This window comes from Pistacia vera, unplaced genomic scaffold (assembly GCF_008641045.1).
Source record: "Pistacia vera cultivar Batoury unplaced genomic scaffold, PisVer_v2 Contig36, whole genome shotgun sequence".
NCBI classification, from domain to species: domain Eukaryota; kingdom Viridiplantae; phylum Streptophyta; class Magnoliopsida; order Sapindales; family Anacardiaceae; genus Pistacia; species Pistacia vera.
The window spans coordinates 785,021-801,766 of record NW_022196179.1 but is presented as its reverse complement, the minus strand read 5'-3'; the positions used below and the strand labels follow the sequence as shown (position 1 = coordinate 801,766).

Here is a 16,746-nt window from a genome sequence, read left to right as displayed (position 1 = left end):
ATCAAAAGATTGTTCCTTCAGAAGGAACGACATTCCTTAAGGAACAGCGTTGTACATTGTTCCTTGAGGTGGGAAACAACCTTGTTCCTTCATAAGGAACAATCATCGTGAGAAACGATCATTCTTTCATAGGAAACTATTAAAATTATTTTATGCTTGGATGTGGTGTAGTCGACGTGGTAGTACCAACTCAGATAGGTTGTGGGCCTTGATACATTAGGATGCTTTTACATATAAAACGGTACGTTTTGAGTTCTTTAAAAAAAAAAAAAAAAACCACGGTATAAATTAAATAATACGCCGTAATGCATTGGGGCCATTTGATTGTCCCTCGAAATCATCGAGCCTCTGGGTTGGTGGTTAAGTCAGTGGCTTTTCGTTCCCTCGACGAGTCCGTCACTCCTCAACCGCCCCATTTTTCTTGCTTCCTTTTTTGTTTTATATAAATTCTTTGCAACTCCTCACCACTTCATTTCTCTTCCTTTCCCTCTCAAATCAATCTCAATCTCAATCCCTCCCAAATTTCTCTTCTTTTCTCTCCATGGAAGCCTCCACTGCTCTCTCTCGCATCGGGCTGGCGGGCCTCGCCGTTATGGGCCAAAACCTGGCCCTAAACGTCGCCGAGAAAGGCTTCCCAATCTCCGTCTACAACCGTACAACATCCAAGGTCGACGAGACTCTAGATCGGGCCCACCGTGAGGGTGAGCTCCCTTTGACCGGCCACTACTCCCCCCGTGACTTCGTTCTCTCCATCCAACGCCCCAGATCTATCATCATCTTAGTTAAAGCCGGTTCCCCCGTTGATCAGACCATCGCCGCGCTATCCGAACACATGGCTCCTGGCGACTCTATTATCGACGGTGGTAACGAGTGGTACCTAAACACCGAGCGTCGTATCGAAGAAGTTAGCCATAAGGGGTTACTTTATCTCGGCATGGGCGTGTCCGGCGGCGAAGAAGGCGCGCGTAACGGCCCATCGTTAATGCCTGGTGGGTCTTTCGAAGCGTACAATAACGTGAAAGATATTTTACAGAAAGTGGCTGCTCAAGTTGAGGACGGGCCGTGTGTTACCTACATAGGTGAGGGTGGTTCTGGTAATTTCGTGAAAATGGTTCATAACGGAATCGAGTACGGAGACATGCAGTTGATTTCTGAAGCTTACGACGTGTTGAAACACGTGGGAGGGTTAAGTAACAGCGAGTTGGCGGAGATATTTGCGGAATGGAACAGGGGCGAGTTAGAGAGTTTCTTGATTGAGATAACTGCGGATATTTTTAAAGTGAAGGATGAGTTGAGTAATGAGGGTGAGCTTGTGGATAAGATTTTGGATAAGACTGGAATGAAAGGGACGGGTAAGTGGACGGTGCAGCAAGCTGCGGAGCTCTCGGTGGCTGCCCCGACGATTGCGGCTTCGTTGGATTGCAGGTCCTTGAGTGGTTTAAAGGAGGAGAGAGAGAAAGCTTCTGAGGTTTTGAGAGAGGCGGGGTTAAAGGATGGAGTGCTAAATGTTGGAATAAATGTTGATAAGAAGAGGCTAATCGACGACGTTAGACAAGCTTTGTATGCTTCCAAGATTTGTAGCTACGCCCAGGGGATGAATTTGTTGAGGAGTAAGAGTAATGAGAAAGGTTGGAATTTGAATTTTGGTGAATTGGCTAGGATTTGGAAAGGTGGATGTATTATAAGAGCTGTGTTTTTGGATAGGATTAAGAAAGCTTACCAAAGGAATCCTAATTTGGCGAGTTTGGTTGTGGACCCGGAGTTTGCCAAGGAGATGGTGCAGAGGCAGGCAGCGTGGAGGAGAGTTGTGGGGATGGCAATTTCAGCCGGGATTAGCACGCCAGGAATGTGTGCTAGTCTTTCCTATTTTGATACATATAGGAGGGCAAGGCTGCCTGCAAATCTTGTTCAGGCTCAGAGGGACTTGTTTGGGGCTCATACTTATGAGAGGATTGATCGCCCCGGTGCATTCCATACTGAATGGACCAAACTTGCTGGCAAGAGTGGCACTGGTGTTGGTGCATTTAATTGAGCTCCTCCTGCTTGTTTATCTGTATTTTTGGTTCCTTGTTGAGTTGTATGTTTCAATTGGGTGTTGACAATGTTGGTATTTAAGTGAGGATTGTATGTCTCGTTGAGAATTCAATGCTAAGCATTATAAAGGCGTAGCAAAATCATTGTTTAGCCTCACAGTTTTTGCCAATAATAAGAAATGCATGCCTTCTTCATATGCAGTACACAAGATAGAATTCGCTCATGCCTTTTGTTAATTCTTAGCTTTCACCATCATGTTCCTGTCAGTTTATTTCAAAGGAAACTAATACTCATCCCTCTACTTACTTATGGATGTTAGAAATTTATGAAATATTGTATTTTCAATCTCTTTTATCATATAAGATATGTAAGTAGTTGGTTGAAAATTAGGTTTATATAGCAATGATAGTTAGCTTGGAAGTTTATGGAGCAGAAAGCTCTGTGTATCGGTCATTTGATTTCTTAATGCTGGAGCTCGAGTATATTCTTTGGGTGGACTTTTATGGTGGTTTGGTTGGCCAGTTACAAGTAATGGAAGAATTGGTATGATTCTTTTTAATCATAGGTATGTGTTAAATATATGATGCTATGTGTCATCAGAGGACATCTGATTGCGTTAAATATGACTTTGCTTGTATTCTTAGAGATCACATTTGGTTTAGCGTGTTATCACTCTTCCCTCTTAGTTACAGGATCTTATAGTGTTTCTAGTGCTTAATCATTTGACTCCTGATGCTCACTCTCTATCTTCGGTTTGCATACCTTTTGGCGTAATTTTGTCATAATTTATGACATTTAAAATCTGTTTCTTGAACTTCTGATGATGCCCATGGTTGAAATGGTATTAAAATGTGGAAGCTATGGTTGAAATGATATTTAAAATGTGGAAGCTATGGTTGAAATGATGTTTAAAATGTGGAAGCTATGTACAGAGCCTATAGTATATTTGCATGCACTTTTAGGTGAGTATGAATTATTTGACATACGCAGGCCAATTGGATTCCTGAATAATGAATATTACCTGGGCTCTTTGTGCAAGATGGATGCACCAAAATCTCTAGCTCTTGCGAGGCCTGTTAAATCCTCAAGTTCCCATAATGTTTCAAATTTTCGTTTTCAATTTTATAACTATCATTTATTGCTCATGCAAATCTGAATGCAAGTATCACATTGCTGTATAATATGTAGATAGTATATTGATGTGATAGAACAGAAAGAGCAGCATGAGGCTAAAACAAAATTTCATAATGTGGAAATAAGTACTATGGGAAACCTCCATCCTCGAGGGTTGGCTGAGTTCTTGTCACCGTTGCAGAGGGCATTTTGCTCCTACCAACCCATACGGTATCAAGTACGAAATCTTCATCAGCCTGTCTCTCCATTACTTGAATCTTCTTTGTCTTCAAAGCTTTCATTGACAAAATCCCAACGTAACCTATCAAAATCAACCCAGCAAATCCAAGCCCAAACCCAATCACCCACAAATACCACAGAGCATGCTTCTTCTTCAAATTCAATGGAACTACTATGGAGAAATGACCCTGATCTTGAGAGTAACATACATTAGGCTCACTCATTTCAGTCATGAGAAGAGTACCATTTGGGCTAAATGTTACACATTTCGCTTTTGAGACCCTTCCATCTGATAATGATGAATTGAAGAAACGAATCACTATAGGCTTTCCCATTGTATTGAGACTAAGCTTTCTTTTAGCCCGTATATTCCATGCATCAAAAACCATGAAACCAATCACAGGAGTGACGATTGAGTAACCTGGAACACTGTAGTAGTGGGAAGACCAATTGCCAAAGTCTTGGTAGACTATAGCCAGCCTTCTGGCATGAGGCTCTGTTATGGTTCTAGATGGGATATGAAAGTTGCTAAAATTAGCACCGATGTTCCATAACCTCCGGCTTCTGAGCCTTACAATTGAAACTCTCGTACCTGACAGATTAGCCGGGAGAATTGGTTTGTATAGAGCGCCCGAATGGTGAGGCCGGTGATGAACCAAAGTTTTGAAAGCAAAATCCTGAAGATATTCGTCCAAAGAATTGGTAGTGTAGTTTTTTGAGCTATCCACAAAGGGAAAGAAATATAAACAGGGAACCAACCAGATGATTTTGAAGCTCATGTTGAGGCTAAAAAGAGTGGCAAACCAAAATGTTTATACCCTGCTAATGAGAACAATGACAAACAAGACATGGAGTTGAAGTATCAGGAAAGTTGAGGAGAAGAGGCTACAAACGGCAACTTAGTTTGTGGTTTGTTGATGATGATAAATTTCTGGGCATGGCTGGAATGGGACCCTGTAAGAGAAAACTAAAGTTGTTTACATCCTGTAACGAGTTTTGCTGTTTGACTTGAGCCGTTGTGATCCCCATCACTCGTTGAGGTAACAGCGGCTTGATGCTTTAACCACTCCTGTTAATCATTCCCGTCAAAAAAGAAAGAGAGAAATTCCAGCCCATGAACTGCGGGATGCTAGCACTAAAAACGTGCGCTGATTGCTCTCTTCTCTTCACTGACTTACGGGAATAAGCTTTTTGTAGGTGTAGGGTCTCATGGGCACTTGTGTTGGAGTTATGACTAATAATTTCTCAAAGAAAGAAATACATATGAGAAGTATATGCATCATGTGGGCACCTTCTATGATTCTCTTGCACTAATGCATCCCAGAGCCTCTGCCTTATGATGATGCTTGTCTTTCATGAGCAATGTTCTTATGTTTCCTCTCATTTCATTACATGTGTTTAATTTTTAGTTCTTACAATTAAAATTTCCTTTTTTTCGACAACATTAAACTGCAAGCTTACTAATTCTCAGTACTTCCATTGAGGAATAAACATTTTATTTACAGTTTAATTTAAGATTTAGAGAACAATAAGACGAGCTTTGGATGCCTTGAATACGCATAGGTTTAGATTAGAGGTGGGCAGAAATTAGTGCCTTTGAAAAGTAGCCCTTTTGCACATGTTTGAACTCACAAACTTATGACACGGCTTAGCTCAAAAGAACAATTGTAATGCTTGTAACTTTGAAGCAAAAATTTGAAAGTCCAATGAAATTTGCCTCCAAATTTGCATAATTTGTTAACTCTCAACAGAAAGTTTGGGCTGCTTTCTTGTCCAAGTCATTTAGATCTATTATCAAGTCAGAAAATAAATAAATAAATACTATCAGATATATTCTAATCACAATACAATAATACATTTGTAAAATGATGAATTATTTTCTCTGAAATTTTAGTTTTTACAGTGCATAGCCCAAAAGCACCTATACCTGCTGATATTTTCTACAAAGGGCCGTTAGACAAGCAAAAGACCAATCGAACAGGTCTCTATACCCAACATTTTGTGAAAAATACTTATTGCCTGATGGTAAGTTCAGCCCTTAGATGAAGAACTCCATTAATAAAAAAAAGGCTGTCCTCCGCCATAAATGTTGTCCAGTGTACACCAAAAAGATTTCTATACCCAACAGCCTTCCCTCCTGTGAAAGTGTAATTCCCTTTGTATTTGCTCAAGTATTCTTCAGATGGCTTTGTTCTTGCAGCAAACTCATAGTCCACAGTAAATGAAACTGATCCTTTCTCTTGCATCCCCAAAAACAAACCAAAACAGTGAAACGAGCTTTGTTGGTCCATATTGCAGTGTGCTGATAGAAAAAAGCCCTGCCCACCAAGGTGAAATGCCTGTGAATAAACCCGTCCAGCTGGAAAGAGATGTGCACACTCTTCCCGCTTAAGGTCCAGGTACACAATACACTGCTGACGAGGCAATTCGAACTCCACCACCTTCACAGGACGATACTTGTAAGCCCGCTCCACAAAGCGACGATGGATTGCATTGGCCTCCTCTGCTGCAAGAGAGCGCTGCCGGTATGGTGTCTCAGCCTTGAAAAAGAGAGACTCAAGCACAAGCTTGGATGCAAAATCAGGATCAAAGTCATTGCAGGTTAAAACCTTCTTCAGCTTTCGACAGGTCATGTATGGAAAACGAATTAGTCGGCCGAGTCGAGAGCCAAGGACCTCTCGTCGTTCCTCCAATTTTGGATAATGAGTCCGAGCCCACTTCAGCACAAAATCATAAACAGCATCCTCTGAAGCTATCTGGAGATCATCACTGGATAATACTGCCTCAATACCAGCCAAGGGCAAGTGAAGAACCTCTTCCGAAAACCTGCAAAGAAAGACACTGTCTTTAACACTGATTCATAAATTACGAAGGTTTTAGTCAACTAAAACAAAGACATGAATAGCGCATGATTTTCCACTGATTTAACAAGTAAACGAGTGCCACAAGCAGCCCTTTAAACAAAATGTGGTCAAACAATTTGCTCCAATATTATCAAGCCAGCAAAGTAAGAGAAATTTTTGCCAGATAGTATATCTTCACCCATCACATCATATTGATGAACACAAATCAAAATTATCATTGTACCAAAAAAGAAAGAAATTCATATTCAAAGGCAAAAGAGACAACACATTTTTAACGATCAAGAAATTGCTCAAAGAAAGAAAAAGGATATGGATTGAAGAGGGGCTCACTTAGTTATGTCCTTGTATCGTGCAGCAAGAAATTGTTTTGCAGCATCTGTCAGTGGCTGCACAGCTTCAGCCATTAAAACACTGGAAGGGAGGTCCAGATACAGTAAAGCAGACTCACAGGTCATTGGCAAGTCCCTTAATAACCTGCTGCAGTATCTCATGCATGATGCAACCTCAAATTTGTCAGCAGCCATCAGCACGTCCAGCAAAGCAGTAGGAGTGATTGTTGATAAGGTTCTACTATACATGAAATTAAGGAGGTCCATAAGGGCTGCTTCTTCTGCTCAAGGGAAAACAAACAGAGAAGAGACTGAATTATAAATGTTTGTACCAAATTTTTACCAGAAAAGTTCAAAAAATATCTACATTAAGACAAACAAAAAGCATACAGAATTTCACATGTAATTGAATTTACCAGAGGCATGTATTCGCAGAGTTACATGTCGTTGCTCTGACTCTCTCATCCCATTAGAAAATAACTGCAAGAAGCGACAAAGAAGACAAGTCAATAAAGGGAGACACGGTACAATTACAGACAACAAAAAACAGGCCAAGACCACGCACCTTATAAAAAAAGGGACTCTTTGCAGCTAAAATAGGAGAGCTAATATGTACAGTCTTGACCCTAAGAACTGTTGAACAATCCATGCTCCATGATGCATCATTGCTCTGAGTGGCTTCCTCATCTAAAATACATTATATATACAATGAATACAAGATCCCACACAGTGCAATCGAGCAGTAACTAATACATTACAGAAGGTTTGGCCAATATTAAGATCCCAAATATTAATACGAAGGTGGTAAACCCAAAAAAATATGAGAATTAACACTGTTGATTCAGACTAATAATGAAAACAATAATACTACNCTCTTTGCAGCTAAAATAGGAGAGCTAATATGTACAGTCTTGACCCTAAGAACTGTTGAACAATCCATGCTCCATGATGCATCATTGCTCTGAGTGGCTTCCTCATCTAAAATACATTATATATACAATGAATACAAGATCCCACACAGTGCAATCGAGCAGTAACTAATACATTACAGAAGGTTTGGCCAATATTAAGATCCCAAATATTAATACGAAGGTGGTAAACCCAAAAAATATGAGAATTAACACTGTTGATTCAGACTAATAATGAAAACAATAATACCACACTCACAACCTTTTTATACAAACTTTCTCTCACAAACTTATGTGGCAAAAGATGATTGCGTGATTTTAAATTTAAAATAAACTTTCACTCAATCATTTTTTGCCACATAATTTTGTGAGACAAAGTTTGTATAAAAAGATTGTGCGTGTAGTATTACTCAAAAAATATTCGAAAGAACCTAAGAAACAAAGAATGTACCATCACAGTTCAAGTTCAATCCACCATCAACAGGTGATTCCTCAATCATTGCCACAGGTTCCTCATCCTGATTCTCATAGGCCACACCATCCTCGGTGTCTGGCATGATACAATGCAAAATCTGCTCCTCACGTTGCATGAAAAAATCCACGCCTAATGCAAAAAATAAGAAACCAGGTTCTAAAGAAGTGGAGACAAAATTCACAAGAGATTGATAACTAAATCATGCGTGCATGTCTCATATAATTATGCCATAAGCCAACTTAAACACAAAATTCAGAGTATTCGATTAACAGTCTGATTCTAGTACTCGGGAACATCAAACTAAGAGTTTTGCCAATCATTTGTTACCAAATTGAAATTCCATCAAACATAAATCAATCAATTTTATAATAAACGACAAGAAAATCAGACAACGATTAAAACTTTGAAATTTGAATATAAACAATAACGCACAAAACCTACCAGTGTCTTTCTTGATCTCTTCTCTCCGTCGTTTACGGTTGCGGACCCAATCGGCGATGGTGGAGAAACCATCGCCTTCGGATTTAGAATCAGGCAAATCAGGCACGATCTCGATCCTCAGGACCCGATCCGAGAAGTTGCTGTCGTTGAACGCGAATCCAAAATCCGAGTCGGGCGCACCCGGAGAGAAGTCTGAATCCATGATCGTTCGCGGGTCGAAGAGATCGACGTTCGATACTTTCATTCCCAACAATAAACCCTAGGCCCTGATTCAAAACTAAGCAAAATATTCTAAGCTTCCGAAAATGACAAATGTAAGACTTGGATAGTCATAGATTAGTAGGATAAAATTAATTTAAGGGTGACTTTAAAAAGTTTCTTTTTTTTTTTTATTATTATAGAAAACAAAAAGATTTATTGTATTGACTAATAAGGAATATTAATTAATTAACCAAATTTAGGGTTTAAATTAAATTAAATTTATGTATATCATTATACTATGTTATTCTTTTATCCATATTAAAATGGTTTTTTAAAAAAAAAAAACTGTGTTTTAGTGCACCATTTTGATTTTGACTTTAAAATTATTTAAAAAAAAAAACTTTGAATTAACGTAAATACACCCATTTGTGTAAGCCTTATACAAACCAATAAAGTTTACACAAGTCACAAACTATCAAAAAAGGGCAACCGAAGAAGTAAAATAAAACATTTCTACAGTCATAATATTAGGACTAACTAATTTTATTACTATAAAGAGGTTATAACTTAATAGATGTGTAATTACAAAAATTATAGTTTTGATTTCTTATTTTATAATTCATGTTTTAATAATACAGTATTATGATTTTAATTCACATTTTAGTAATATTAGGATTTCAATACAGTGTTTCAATTGCCTATTTTTGAAACGGATAAAAGATCATTTCTTAAAATCAATAAAAATAAGCGACATTGATGGAACTATAAATACAGTTGATGCATGGTCAATTGATGTAAAACCATAGATAATTGTTAATGGTTTTAAGTGCTGCAAAATTGGAACCATTAATGTTAATGAATTGTAAGTTACAAATGAAGTGGATGAGGAGAATAAAAGAGTCACCATAGAATTGAGTGATCAGATTCGACAAATTCACTACACTAATCGAATATATATTATTGTCTTCTTCGATTATCGAAATGAGCAACAAATCATATATACTTTAATCAAAGGAGAAATCATTGTTGCAATTAGACAAAAAGAGAAATGAAATAATCCTAAGGATAATAGTATGGAAATCCAGAAAGTCTTATGCCATGAAGCTCTAAAAATGCTTGAGAAATTAAAAATATTTTGGTTTCAACAAGAAGGTATCCATACTAACGAGCTATTATGTACTCGTAAGGTAAAATATGTGATAACAACTCTAAAACATAAATCATTGTCTCAAACAATTTTAAAGAAATATTTTATTTCATTTTAAACCTTTTAATTTTACATAACATATATTTTTTTTTGTAATATATATATAATTATTACTACGTAGAGGCAACTTTCTTGAAAGTGTGAATTAGAAAAATTATAACTTATTATAATGTAGAGTTTATTCTTGTTTATAACTATCCCAAATTGGGACTATAATTTTTTATAACTATATAGAGTTTATTCCTATATAGAGGTTTTACTGTATATATAAAATGTATAGATAGCTTTGAAGTGTTAATCTTTTTAGACCCGAAAAATATGAGTAAATTAATTAATTTTCATTTAATTATAAATGTATAATTGCTTTTAATAAATAAAATTTTGGGATTTAATATTAATTAACACACTAATGACTTTCGAACCAGGAGAGTAATGGGCTAAATTAGTTAAAATTGTGAAGGGCCAACCCGGCAAAATCTACAGAGTTAGAACATGGATGAGCCCATTTAATTTGGGCCAATATGGGCTGAGCCTAAAGTGAGAAAATTTAGTAGAAAGTAGGATTAAATTAAACTTTAGTAGTGTTGATGTATGCCGAATCTAAACATGGTAGGTGGGTTTCCAGAGGTATTGTCTATATCAGATCCAGACACATGGTTAGGCCATCCTTCTACTGGATCTAGTGGGTTCTGGAGGTATTGTCCTCTTTAGGCCCTAGGTCCGCACGATCTCAAAAGACGCATCTAGATGGTGTGAGTATTCTTGTACTATATAAGACTTTAATTTGGGTCAATATGGGCTGAGCCTGAAGTGAGAAAATTTAATAGAAAGTAGGATTAAATTAAACTTTAGTAGCGTTAACATATGCCAGATTGAGACATGATAAGTAGGTTCCCAGAGATATTGTCCGTATCGAATTCAAACACATGGTTAGGCCCTCCTTATACCAGATCTAGTGGGTTCTGAAGGTATTATTTGTTTTGGACCCCAAGATTTGTATAGTATTGTCCTGAAAAGACGTCTCTAGGTGGTGAGGGTTTCTTTGTGTTATACAAGCAACCAAAACTCTCGTCTCTTGACTGACATGAGACTTTGGCATCAATAAGTGGAATTAATTAAAATAAAACACAGAGTAATGGTTTTGATTCCCACATCTGATTTTTAATTCTAAATTTTATTGTGAAGTCTGCTTCAATAGGATATGAGGGTATTAAGCACGACCCAATTATATAAATGTGACTTTGCATAATCTCTAGATTTACGTCTAAATTCTTCTTGAACAATCCAAAGTGGTGAGCTTTTTCTTTGATATATATCTTATAACTAAAGCTTCATTTAACTTTTGATACGAATAATTCATCAAGTGTTGGCGTGTCTTCCTCATCCCCAAGTACAATGTTTGTTGATTAATCAAATCTTTTTTCTTAATTAATGCTAATTAAGGGTAATTAGTAAGGCCTTTTTAATGTGAATCTTTCTTTTGCTAAATTGATTCCTCACTTTAATTACTTATAATTACAAGTGGAAGAACAGTTCAAAGTTACAAAATTCTGTTTCCCTTTTGTTACAATAAGAAATTTAAGTACCAACTTTAATAGATCAACATGAAGTTTGTTAATATTTTGGAAACACTTTCTTTATTGCCGACTCCGGCATGAGGAATTGAAACCATGCGTTTGCTTGTGGAATATGAGTAGCCGAGGCATCTTAAAACAATTTTAATTTGATTTCTTGGATACAATAGCAACCAAATGAAGTCTTGTCACATTTAAGTATTAAGCAAATAAGGATTCCTTTGAGAGCAATGAAAACAAAGAGCAACAAACCACCATGGGATGACATATCGGTCAACTAGAATTATTGGATGTATTATTTAAAAGGTCTTAAGTTCGATTTACCTGAATTTCTAATAGGGGTGGCCATTGAGGGGATTTACTCGACTGTCAATTTCAAGATCCTAACAGATTAGTTGAAATATATATAAACTAACCTGAACACCTCGATCACCAAAAAAAACAAAAAAATGTTTTATTATATGTTCGGTGTTTATTTTTTATTTACAAAAACATGTGTACTCAAATTCAATTGATAGGTATATCTTAAGTGGACGCACTGGTATGAAGTTCTCTATTTTAATTAATTTAGGCCTTCCATCTTATGACAAGTCTTGCTATGCGTTAGAATTATGTAATTAAACTTAATTAGGTAATTAGCACACCTGATGAAATAGTTTTATTGATTTGATACATGTCAAATTAATAAATTCAAATAGAAAAAAAAAAAAAAAAAGAAAAAACTTTGAGAAGAAAGCACCATGACACCATGTCTACTACTTTTTCGAAAAAAGATAAAAACAAAAACCAACAAATAAAATTAGTCCCACTTCCAGGTAAGATGCATCATCATATGCTGGACTAAAATCAGCAATAATGCCAGAAATTAGCTGAGAAATTTGATTGAAAATCTGACTAAAGGTTGTGTTACAGCTACTAGAGAGAATATTAATAAATCTGATATTATTAACATTTAGTGAATAGTTAAAAGTTGCAACTGTAACTGAAGAAAGACAGAGGGAAAGAAAAATCCAGGAGAAAGGGGTGGCATAAATCCAATTTTGCAGATTGCAGAAGAAAGAATAATGAAAAGAGATCCCAAGGAGCATGCATGTGGCCGTGGGCAGGTAAGAGTGATTATGGCAATGCCCATTACGACAAAGAGATGGATATAAAAATTAAAAGAAAAATGATGATAATAAGTTGTAGATTATATATATATATGGTAGAAAAGAAAAAAATAATATTGACAGAAAAAGGAGAAAAAGCTAGCTGGTGAAGCATAAGGTCATTTCATGGGACAACCCCATTTGTCCAATAAAGCAAAGAAATGCCTTGCGTCGGTACTTGTCTTTCTGCTATATTGCTGACGGTTTTCTGTGATATTTTCTCCCTCTCTCTCTCTCTCTCTCGCCCGTCTATGAAGGGAGATGTCTCTGCATTATGTTTTCTAACTACATTTAATATTTTCTTCATTCAATTCTATGTTAGCCTTTTAGAATACAACAATATAAACATCTGTTTCCCCCCTCTTGTTTTTTAAAGAATTTTCTGTGTGTTAACTGGCAGCTTAATTTTTTTTTCTCTTTTTGGTCAAATAAAACATCGCTCAAGTTCCAAAACACTCACTGCCTTGATTAGAATTCTTGGAGCTCTAGTCTATCTGCATGCAGCTTTTCAGGGGATAATATTGTACCGTGCTTTGGATCGATTTTTCATAAAAAAATGGTCTAATCCAAGGGGTTTTTAGCTTATTATTAGACCGTTTACTTAGCTAATCGTCTAATAGTAATATGAGGTTATTTTAGCGGAGAAATGTTTTAACTCACCGTGCATTAATGTGCTGTAACTCGATGGCAATCAATAAGGGACAGAATAAACTATTACCGTCTAATCACGGGCCCATTTTCTTATATATATTTTTAGAAACTCTTGAGTAGCTTGTACGCATACACCCACACAGTGCTTTAACTAATGAGGTACAATTAATTTAGTGTAATTATGAAGAAGATTAACCGATTTTTCTTTTTCTTTTTTTCGGGTTTAATTCTAGAAAGATGTCATGCTGATGGTTGGCATTTGAAAGGATCATTGGATGCTAGATTCAAGTTTAATTAACAGGTAGAAGACTGCATACACAGATATCTCTGTGAACTGGAAGGAATATAGAGGGTATCTCGGCAGTCAAGTGCCAGGACAAATTATAGCTGAAGCCTGAAGGTGCAAGCTCATCACGCCAGTATGGCCATAAATTCCTTGTTGACTCATTAGATGTTAAAGTACAATTTCTAGAGAACTTTGCAAGGTGTGCCTGCCAAGGGATATTATTATCATCACCATGAAAAATCTAAGTTATTAGTTTAGAATCTTTAGATTATCAAGAAAAAACAAAGTAAATTAAATATATAAATTAGAGGTACGGGGACAACAAATCTGTAAAAAAACACACTCTCAAATAACAATGTTATCACTTTTGAGTAGAATATATTTCATCACCAAGCATCTTCTGGTATGATGCCATTGTAAAGCTTTTAACTCTGGCAACACCTCCTTGCCTCTCTCAAGTTGACCTTGTTCCTGTTTGAATGAAATTATTTATTCTTATTCCAGGAAACTGGAAAGGAAAAAAAATATTAGTTGTTTTTATTTTTTTCAAAAGTTGGCTAGATATTTAAACCATTAATAGCTAAAACTAATAAAAATTGCATCAAAAAAATTATAAAGACGGAGTGGCAAATGAGTCTGTTATTTTCCTTTCCTTGAGCCTTGTGTGTTGATGGCATATATTATTAATTAGTAATTGTATGTATTGTACCAAATCCAATGTAGGATTATGTAAACTTGAAAAGAGAAAAAGAAATAAAGATTGGAAATGATGTACAAGATTGATTAGATGGATGGATGGACAGATGAGAAGAAAAAGTTGTGATTGGACATGAAAGGTTGAGATGAGAAGGGTGAAGATGAGTTAGGGCTTAGGGTTAAAACACAGCAAGAGTAAGAAAGAGGGTACACCACTTTGATAGGCAGCCTTTGATGTTGACAAGACAGTATTTTCAGTGAGATGACTGAGAATCTGATGTGATCTTTCCCCACAAATTATATAATATTTCCTCCTCGCCATCATACTTTCATTGGCTCTTTGTGGTTCCCTCCACCCTCCATTGTCGTTTCACAATTCCTTCTCCTCTATAATTATTTAACGTAGTTTTGTGAATGCAATGCTTTTTGGACATGTTCTATAATTAGTTTACATTTCCTCAATTACGCTTCTTTTTGTATAAATAAGTCTCAAATATTTGCAAATGATAAGTTGGGATTATGTCAATGCGCATAAGTTTATCAATTGTATATTATATACCACAATTATATGTGTTCCAATGCTTCTTCTGCTTACATAAAAATTCCCATACTAAACCTCTTTCCTACACTTTGTCTCGTAGTGATAAGAAGATTATATCCCTAATTCTTCCAATAATAATCGTAGCAACATAGGATAAGAATAACCAAAAGATATGATAACTACAACCAATTTCAGCGATCTCCAAATTAACGAGAAGAAAGTATTATACCGGTTTCGGGAGGATGATAAGAGCCTACATCTAATGACTTCCCTTTTAAATAAAATAAAACTAGGCTCCTTCGTGTTATGTAAGACTAAAGCAAATCCCATGATAAAATCAAAGTGCAATCTCCAGCCACTCTTTAATTAATTACCTAAACCTTTAGTTAATGTATTTTAATAAATTTTTATGTATCCTTACGCGAATGTGCACCCTCGATCATCAATTTTGATAGTTATTGTAGGCAACTTTTTCTTGCCCAACTCATGCCCTGTCAAGCCAAAAACCACTACCATGTGTCTCTTCTCTCTTTATATATTTTCATTCTTTCAGTTTCAGGTATTTACTTTTACTTGAATAAGTACCTGAAACTAATTGTAGAAGGAAAACAAGTTAATTTCCAAGGAGTGCAATGGGCTTATGCATAAAGGAACATTGAGTTGAGAGATGTAGACATATCTAGCTGTGTTTGTCTGTATAGTTGTAGAAGACGTAGCACTAATTGTATCCATATGTTTTTGCCCTTTTCACATGATGACAAGTGCTTTAATTGCAGGTTAATTTTTTTTATATGTTGGGTTTTTCTTAAATCCAAATGCCGTTGGTTGGTACCTCTAATTACGATATTATTTAAGCAAACAGGTTGAAGCTTTACACGATTAATTATGCTTGCTGCCGATACATATTGAAATGAAACACGATTTGATGACGACACTGCGATTCTTAGCTAGCTTTAGGTTAAAGTTTGAATTAATAAAAGCTCTTTTTAGGCTATACAGTATACAATGAAGTGTGAACAAATATTAGCAAAGTATCTAGCATTATTTACAATGGCGGTAGCCAAAGAAAAGTTGGAATCTTGAAGCGAATTTGGAATCTAATCTATTATAATAATACTCTCTTAAAGTTTGTTCATGATCATCAAGAATTTGTAAACTGTTTAAACATCTTCTGAATGAAGATGATAATTTTAACTTAGATTAATTTAGTGGTTGTACTTACAAATTTGTTTTCAGACAAAGTTGAACTGTCATATCCGGCTTTAAAAAATTAACTATAATGTTATGCGCATGTGCTAGACAATAAAATTAATTAATAAGATGTTGTCATACTAAATTATGCTAATGGGAAAGTTAAATTTTTACAAAAGCAAAAAGGTTCCTAAAAACTTGTCAAATTAGGGTTGTTCCTATCCAATATAAGCTTGTTCAGCGTAAACGGAAATCCTAGGCATATATAGGTTTTTCCTGGAATCTCTAGGGTTTGATCACTGTTTTACCAACTTTTCATCAAGTTTTTTAGTTTAATAATTTCATCCCACTTAGCAAAGTAACACAGGACCTACGAATACGTAGAGGCCTATTTATAAAAACTGAAGTTAAATCCAATTTGAGAGGTGAAAGATATACAAAATATACATGTAAATCTTTACGTACGTATTCATACATTGAAGGAAAATAGATATATGAGCCCAAGATTGTCTTTGAAGACTAAACAAGTAGACTTGCGAACAAGGGCTTGGATGCAAGTACAGTTCATGGTTACTATATTATGGATTAAATATAATATAATTATATAAAAAATCTGGCATTATGCAAAGGAAGTGATGGGCTCTACATAATGCAAGGGATTGGTGGAGGCTTCTACATGGAAACAAGAAAAGAAAGTAGCCAAGAATATATGAATAACTCTCTTTTATTTAGTTTATTGTAAGAAATATTTTAAATAATTATTTGTGTCTCATCTCGTCTTTCTTTTAGCTGTATATAAAGCCATTCCTCCCACTCAGAGATCCATGAGATGCTTGTTTAAGCTACT

General features: G+C 35.9%; 3 protein-coding genes across 3 annotated transcripts; 1 reads left to right on the top strand and 2 right to left on the bottom strand.

The window, feature by feature from the left end:
- The first annotated feature begins 506 nt into the window (after positions 1–506).
- On the top strand, positions 507–2,239 carry LOC116139902 (6-phosphogluconate dehydrogenase, decarboxylating 3, chloroplastic). The gene has a single exon (XM_031425535.1). It carries the CDS (start codon positions 542–544, stop codon positions 2,030–2,032), a length of 1,491 nt encoding a protein of 496 aa, XP_031281395.1. The 5' UTR covers positions 507–541; the 3' UTR covers positions 2,033–2,239.
- Positions 2,240–3,211: 972 nt separating this feature from the next.
- On the bottom strand, positions 3,212–4,546 carry LOC116139887. Its single transcript, XM_031425520.1, has one exon. It carries the CDS (start codon positions 4,164–4,166, stop codon positions 3,297–3,299), a length of 870 nt encoding a protein of 289 aa, XP_031281380.1. The 5' UTR covers positions 4,167–4,546; the 3' UTR covers positions 3,212–3,296.
- Positions 4,547–5,227: 681 nt separating this feature from the next.
- Positions 5,228–8,730, bottom strand: LOC116139888 (BTB/POZ domain-containing protein POB1-like). Its single transcript, XM_031425521.1, has 6 exons — positions 8,405–8,730; positions 7,940–8,092; positions 7,146–7,267; positions 6,997–7,060; positions 6,582–6,861; positions 5,228–6,213 (listed from the first exon to the last, which is right to left on the bottom strand). The coding sequence occupies exons 1-6, from the start codon at positions 8,646–8,648 to the stop codon at positions 5,400–5,402; spliced, it is 1,677 nt and encodes a 558-aa protein (XP_031281381.1). The 5' UTR covers positions 8,649–8,730; the 3' UTR covers positions 5,228–5,399.
- Positions 8,731–16,746: the final 8,016 nt, after the last annotated feature.

Bases quoted from the DNA above. Each gene is read 5' to 3' on its own strand.
- LOC116139902 (XM_031425535.1), top strand. From the start codon at position 542: ATGGAAGCCTCCACTGCTCTCTCTCGCATCGGGCTGGCGGGCCTCGCC.
- LOC116139887 (XM_031425520.1), bottom strand. From the start codon at position 4,166: ATGAGCTTCAAAATCATCTGGTTGGTTCCCTGTTTATATTTCTTTCCC.
- LOC116139888 (XM_031425521.1), bottom strand. From the start codon at position 8,648: ATGAAAGTATCGAACGTCGATCTCTTCGACCCGCGAACGATCATGGAT. The intron at 7,268-7,939 runs GTACATTCTTTG...AATGTATTTTAG, and splicing joins ATTGAACTTGAACTGTGATG to ATGAGGAAGCCACTCAGAGC. The intron at 6,214-6,581 runs GTGAGCCCCTCT...CTTTCTTTGCAG, and splicing joins CGATACAAGGACATAACTAA to GTTTTCGGAAGAGGTTCTTC.